Source organism: Andrographis paniculata, unplaced genomic scaffold (assembly GCF_009805555.1).
Source record: "Andrographis paniculata isolate CXL003 unplaced genomic scaffold, ASM980555v1 Contig6END, whole genome shotgun sequence".
NCBI classification, from domain to species: domain Eukaryota; kingdom Viridiplantae; phylum Streptophyta; class Magnoliopsida; order Lamiales; family Acanthaceae; genus Andrographis; species Andrographis paniculata.
This window is the reverse complement of record NW_026137606.1, coordinates 1-6,437: the sequence shown is the minus strand read 5'-3', so window position 1 is coordinate 6,437 and position 6,437 is coordinate 1. Positions and strand designations below refer to the sequence as shown.

Here is a 6,437-nt window from a genome sequence, read left to right as displayed (position 1 = left end):
TGCCGTCGTATAGAAAGGAGTAAGCAACTTCAAGCCGTCTTCTTCTGAGAATGGTTGCTCTTCTCACTTGTCTTCTTGGCTTGCCCTTTCTTTGAACTAGCTTCCGGTCAACACTACTTCTTTTTCAGGAATGAACTGCCCTGCCTAGTCCAGTACTAATCCAAATATGTCTCTCTCCCATCAATCGGTACTAGTTGAAGTAATGAAAATTCTCCCCTATTTCTTTGATGAGAAATGCGAAAGGAAAAAAAAGGATCCCCCGTCGGGACTGACGGGGCTCGAACCCGCAGCTTCCGCCTTGACAGGGCGGTGCTCTGACCGATTGAACTACAATCCCAGGAAAATGAGGTGTACAGCCTCAAAATTCTTCTTTTTTTTCTCTGAATTTGAACCATTTAGTTTCGCCGTCTTGTAACAGAGACAGAAATGATATACTAGAATATATATTTATAAATGCAGTAGACTCATAGTGGGCTAATTCATGAATTGAATCATGACTATATAAGCTATTCTGATATTCAAAGATTCTATATAGATGAAATCGTGGAAGCAGACCTTTGATTTCCTTGGACCACGCAAGAATTCGTCGTCCGATTTCATCTGCTTGTTCCTCGATGCTCTATAGAAATCTATCGCTATTCCTTTCCTCGACCGAGAAAGCTTCATGGAGAATCACAAGAGCAATCTCTTTTTTGTTTTCGTTATGGTAATGCAATGCAAGAGGTCGGAAATCAGGGTGGATGGAATTCAGCTTGTTCAAATTGCTCGTTTCCGCATTAATAGATAGAAAGAAAAGCGAGAGGGTGACGTATTTCCCAATACCAAAGAAGGGCTTTTACCGGTCCTATTTCCTCCTATTTCCGTGTTGGATTTTCTTCTATTTTATGGAGTGGATTTGGGTTTCTTATTCCGTGCCCTTTCCCTTTTTGACTTTTATTATAGAGCTTTGAAAGAGATAAGATAGGACGACAAAGGCTGGGTAAGAAATACATCCTATCTTCGACTCTGCCTTCTAAGAGAAGGATGGGAATTCCGGTCTTTCTTTCTCTTAGCTTCCCTCTCCTGGTGAGTTGCTGTCTCCCTCTATTACTCTCTTTGAGGGGGAGGCGTTCTTGCTCTGCGCATTCCCTTATCGCCTTCTTTCTTCCCATCTTCCCATCTAATGTTTACCCTATTCATATTCATATAGATCATATTGATAGGTCAATCACATCGTATCGTATAACTTGCCTTATCTACAACATAGACTATTTATGCGAAAGGAAATGGTAACCATACTGAGAGACCATTCTGAGGATGTCCCCCTGCAGTCTAAGAATGAGAGCATGAATTAAAGGAAAGTCAAGATGGATTTCCATAAGCTTTATGTGTTCTCATCTATAGATGTCTAGTCTATTGGGATAAGGGTCTTGCATTAAAGCTTGCTTTCGTTATTTCGAGTCCACCGGTAGGTTAGCCAGAAAGGAATGGTCAGCTCTGAAGTCTGCTCTGAGAACTCTTATCCTATTCTGTCTTTCATTCTGTTTTTAAAGGGTCTCTCAACTCTATTCCATAGATCCTTTTATCCGATCAACAAACTCGACTTAGGTTTTCTTAATTCTTAATAGAAGTGATGTCAGATGTGACTAAAGCTTTCGATGAAAAGGAAAGGAAGGAATTCTTGAAATCTATCTTCTTCAGTCTAGAATAAGGCAGGCATTAATATTCAAAGGTTGACTCTCCAGCTGTGACATCATCCACAGCTAGATCCTCCTTTAGTTTAGGAAGTCTATCGAAAGGAAGGCGCTATGTGAATTGCCCAGGTTTAGCTGAGGATGGGATTCGCTACCCGATTAGTCTCCCTACGCTATTAGGGACCTTTGGTCTAGGCTTTGACCCAAAAGTCCACTTTGGATTGAGAACGTCCCACTGTGGATTCATAGATTGAATGAACTGCGGAAAGCTCCTCGCTACCCCTATGTCAACAAATACTGCGCGTCACCGCATTCGTGAAGTCGGATCGCCAAAGCAGCGGTGATGAAGGCCGACACGATTGACCGGAACTTCTGTCTCACGAGGGATTTAGCAGTTCCGTGGCTGCATATTCAGTCGAGCACATGTGGCTGAGTCGCCCGTACCTGAGCTCGAGAAACTTTCCAACTACTGACCGAGAAAAAGAAGTTCCAGAGGCATCTTCCATTCATATCGATTTGGGTTTTTCCGCACCATATTTGGATCTTCCTCTTCTTCGATCCGGAATTCCCAGCAAATCCCTGACTCCTCGAATACAATGGGATTTCACACCTGGCAAATCTTTGACTCTACCTCCTCTTATTAAGACCTTCGAATGTTCCTGCGAATTATGACCTTCGCCTGGAATGTGAGCAAATATATCATGTTTATTGCTCAACTGTACTTTGGCTATCTTACGTAGAGCTGAATTAGGTTTTTTCGGTGTTCTCGTTGAAACACGCGGGCATACTCCTTCCTTCTGGGGACATTGATCCAAAGCTCGAGTACGGTCCGTGCGCCGTTTTTCTTCTCTACCATGACGAATCAATTGATTTAATGTAGGCATCGCGATTTCCTTTGTCCTTCCCCCCTCTTTTTGCCCTATCACTAGTGGTTACTCCCGATCCGAAGCACCCCTTTTCCATTCATAGAGAGATCCAATCGTCAAAATCAATAAAAAGGCCATCATGGACCAAGATCCAAAAGGATCAATCTTGTTGGGAGGTACTGCCCAAGGAAAGGAAAAGGTGACTTCCGGATCAGGAATAATAAATAAAATAGAAACAAGATAAAATCGTATATCAAAACGACTTCTGGCATCACCGGAAGGATCGAAACCACATTCATAGGCCGACAATTTATCTGGATAGGTCGAACTATTGGAAGAAAATGGAAAAGGAACACCGAGTGGGATCAAAGAAACTAGCGAACTGATCACTAAATAGATCAAAATAGGTGAAAATTCGGACATCACCACAGCACACTTCGTTCTTTCGCTCCTTGCGTAATTCGTTGGTTATTGGCGGCATACCGAAAAAAGAAAAGAAGAATTTTTTCATATCGTATCCCTCTCACGAATTGGATTTGAACCAATAGAAAGCGACTTGCCTTTTCTTTCTTTAGTCGATCGTGAGTGGGTCTGTCGTCCTCCTCATTATAGTCCTCCTAGAATCAATAGCATTTCGTCGGAATACATCCTGTCTTTTCACCTTAGTAGTCCTATGCATAGTTAGTACTATAGCCCCAATCATGGCTACTAATAAAATAAGACTAGGAACCAAAAACCAGACGAAATAGTAGGTATAAAGTAAATTGCCCAATGTTTCCAAATTAGTCCAACTTCGTACCTTTTCGGCATAAACCGTATATCTCAGAGAGGTCGTATTTCTTTGGGTTGGTAGTAATGGAATGCTTTCATTATCTAAAATGAAGAACATTTCCCACCAAAAGATCAGTCCAATAATACCACTCACTGGTAAATAGCGCAATACTTCTTCGTGAATCTCCGCTATTTGAATATTGAACATCATAACAACGAATAGGAATGAAACGGCTATAGCTCCTATATGAACTACTGGGAAGATCATAGCGAAAAAGTCGAGACCTAAGAAAAGAAGTAAACCGGAAGTATTGCAAAAGACTGGGATGGGAAACAAAACGGAATGTACCGGATTTTTAGCACGTACAACCATCAAACCAGAGACCAAAGCAGGGCTAGACAAAACAGAAAGTATCATAGTCATAGTACGTCGTCCTTCCCTGAAATGGAACTTTCATGCTAGTTCTTGCTCCAGCATGAAAGTCGATCTATTACGACCAGCGCGGTTGTTCGTATTTCATTTTCTTCTTCCAAGACAAACCCCTTCCTTAAAAAGGCACTGAGTTACTTACGGAATCTCAAATCTCTTTCCACTGTCCTAGGGAATTCCTGAAGTGCCTGGCGCCGGATCCGCCTAGCTTGATCCTTGGCGGCGTCTCGAGCTTTCATCGCTTTGAAACGTTCTTTCCTAGCCCCAGTTCCTCCTTGGCTCTTTTTATGAGAGCTTCGTTCTCACGAAGGGCGCGCAGGTTCTCTTGACGTAGGCGGTCTAAGCCTTCCTGTGTCTCCGCCAAGACATGAGCGTTTGGATCAGACGGACCGCTTTCGTGGGAACCAGAAGCAGCTAAAAGAACGGAATTGTCCGGCCCGGGCGGAGCCGGTGGTGGACCGAACCCACCATTCGTTCCTCCCAACGTGGGATAGAACTGAGCCACCGCTCTGGTTAGCTCATCCATGAAGAGGAGACAAAGACTAAAAAGAATGACGACCACATAAAAAGAAAAAGACACTTTGATTGGAAATGTACGTTGTCGAACCATTGGTAATCGAAAAAAGAAAGAACCGTTGACATCGTATAAATAGAAATCAAAATGGAACTTGAGGATTGGGAGAAAGCTCCATGAAAAAGAAAAAGAGCCTTATTATTATTATTATTCGAATTCTATAGGGGTTTGCGAAAGAATAGAATCTTTTTCGCCACACGCGAGGAAAGGTTTGGAACCCTTGTCACTCCTATAAAGATTCCCGGATGATCCAAAAAAAACCTCTTTTCTTCCTTCTCTTATGAAATTATCGCTTTCACCCCTTTCTCTAAGGTCTGATGATCAAACTTTCTATTTGCATGTGTTAAGCATATAGCCTAACTAGCATGATTGAGCCCTGCAGTGGTAGAACTTCGTGAACCGGGCATTGGAGAAGGATCGGGTTTCCTTGAATAGCAGACTAGTTGGCATATAAATAGCGTAGAAATACACATGTACGTGACCACTTTGTATAGAAGGTAGAAAAGAAAAAAGAATAAATCGATTGAAAATATACAAATGATAAAGATGTTCTATCTGCACTATGAATCAGTCAAGTGGACTTTCCTATTCTTGATCTAATGGTTGCGCTTTGACTTTTAAAGCGGAATTGACTCTTTAGATCTTTGGTAAAATCAAGTCCACCGCGAAGACATTCATAACATGCTCTACCATAGTTTTTAGCGGATAACCCCAATTTAGGTTTAATAGTACATCCCAGCAGAGGACGACCATATTTGTTCAATTTATCTCTCTCAACTTGGATCCCATGAGGCGGACCTTGGAAAGTTTGAATAGTTGCAGGAGGGATTCGCAGATCTTCCAGACGTAGAGCACGCAGGGCTTTGAATCCAAATACATTTCCTACAATGGAAGTAAACATGTTGGTAACAGAACCTTCTTTAAAAGGTAAGCTACATAACAGATATATTGATCTCTTTCGCCAGGAACGGGCTCGATGTTGTAGCATCGCCCTTTGTAACGATCAAGGCTGCTAAGTCCATCGGTCCACACGCTTGTCCATCTACCAGTGGAAGATTCGTCAGCTACCGCGTCGATCTATCCTCTGATGCCTATTCTGAGTTCTGTGAATCAAGCAAGGCAGGGCAGAGCAGTATCATATATAGAACAAAGATCCCATAGGCCTAGAAAGTATCATATCGAAGCAGGTTCTTAACTCACCAGATGGAGGAACGGAAGAAGTGAAGGCATATCTAAAAAGTCCCACAGCTCTTATTCCGCCCGCATACAAGTTTGCAAAGGCAAAACCCGGCTTTTGAATTAGGATGAGATTCGCTAGCGCTTTCAGGCGAACTTAACGATGAAAGGCTTTCTAGCTCCAGCAAGTTCTTTTTATCTGGCATCCCGTCCTTAGAGTTTACGTTCTTTTGTGGTTAAAAGCAAGTGAAATGCTTCTTCCTTCGGCTTACGAGGGAAAAGCCAACTAAGAAAGAAAGAATGGCTACACCGATTCCTTCCAAGATCAGGCTAACCCGAACCGAATCCACCGGAAAGATTTTCATCCTAAAGCAGCGAACTCTTACTCCCCTTATCTAGAAAGGGATCGGGCAATCGTATGCTATTCCTAAGGGCCGGTTCTTTTAAGTCAATCCAGAGTACCACGCCGAGGACAAGGGATTCGGAAGCTAGTAGATCCATCATCTACTCTATAAAAGCTTAAGCAGATGAATCCTGAGTAGAGTCAAATCAATCCTAGGTAAATGTCAACAAGAAAGACCTTGCTTTTAAGTACCAAATAAGGGATTCAATCCTTTGCTTTCATTTCCACTAGCTTTAGGATTAGGCATCATAAAGAAAGGAGCATCGATAGCTTCCAGCTTGAATTCTTGTAGTAACAATACCCACCAGCTCTCTTTCGCATCCTTAGATGCCTTTGTCAGAAGGAAGCGAATAGCGGCGTGATCCGTATATACAAATACTTTTGAGCATACCAGATATTGTCGGAACTTGTCCAGGGCATATACGACAGCCAAGAACTCCTTCTCTGTGGTGGCATAGTTTAGCTGAGCACCATCTAGGACACGACTAGCGTAGTATATAACATTAACATGTAGTCGATTGACCTTCTTTGCCCAAAGTCCGAC

General features: G+C 42.5%; 3 protein-coding genes and 1 non-coding gene across 4 annotated transcripts; all 4 read right to left on the bottom strand.

Moving 5' to 3' along the window:
* Positions 1-263: 263 nt before the first annotated feature.
* Positions 264-337, bottom strand: TRNAD-GUC (transfer RNA aspartic acid (anticodon GUC)). Its single transcript has one exon. It is a non-coding gene; the product is annotated as a tRNA-Asp (tRNA).
* Positions 338-386: 49 nt separating this feature from the next.
* On the bottom strand, positions 387-2,697 carry LOC127264280 (ribosomal protein S12, mitochondrial). Its single transcript, XM_051293723.1, has one exon. It carries the CDS (start codon positions 2,555-2,557, stop codon positions 2,180-2,182), a length of 378 nt encoding a protein of 125 aa, XP_051149680.1. The 5' UTR covers positions 2,558-2,697; the 3' UTR covers positions 387-2,179.
* On the bottom strand, positions 2,606-2,974 carry LOC127264281 (NADH-ubiquinone oxidoreductase chain 3). The gene has a single exon (XM_051293724.1). The coding sequence runs from the start codon at positions 2,960-2,962 to the stop codon at positions 2,606-2,608; it is 357 nt and encodes a 118-aa protein (XP_051149681.1). The 5' UTR covers positions 2,963-2,974.
* Positions 2,975-3,099: 125 nt separating this feature from the next.
* LOC127264279 (NADH-ubiquinone oxidoreductase chain 6) lies at positions 3,100-4,560 on the bottom strand. The gene has a single exon (XM_051293722.1). It carries the CDS (start codon positions 3,732-3,734, stop codon positions 3,111-3,113), a length of 624 nt encoding a protein of 207 aa, XP_051149679.1. The 5' UTR covers positions 3,735-4,560; the 3' UTR covers positions 3,100-3,110.
* Positions 4,561-6,437: the final 1,877 nt, after the last annotated feature.

What these genes read in the sequence shown, in the direction of transcription:
- LOC127264280 (XM_051293723.1), bottom strand. Translation starts at nt 2,557, where the DNA reads ATGCCTACATTAAATCAATTGATTCGTCATGGTAGAGAAGAAAAACGG.
- LOC127264279 (XM_051293722.1), bottom strand. Translation starts at nt 3,734, where the DNA reads ATGACTATGATACTTTCTGTTTTGTCTAGCCCTGCTTTGGTCTCTGGT.
- LOC127264281 (XM_051293724.1), bottom strand. Translation starts at nt 2,962, where the DNA reads ATGTCCGAATTTTCACCTATTTTGATCTATTTAGTGATCAGTTCGCTA.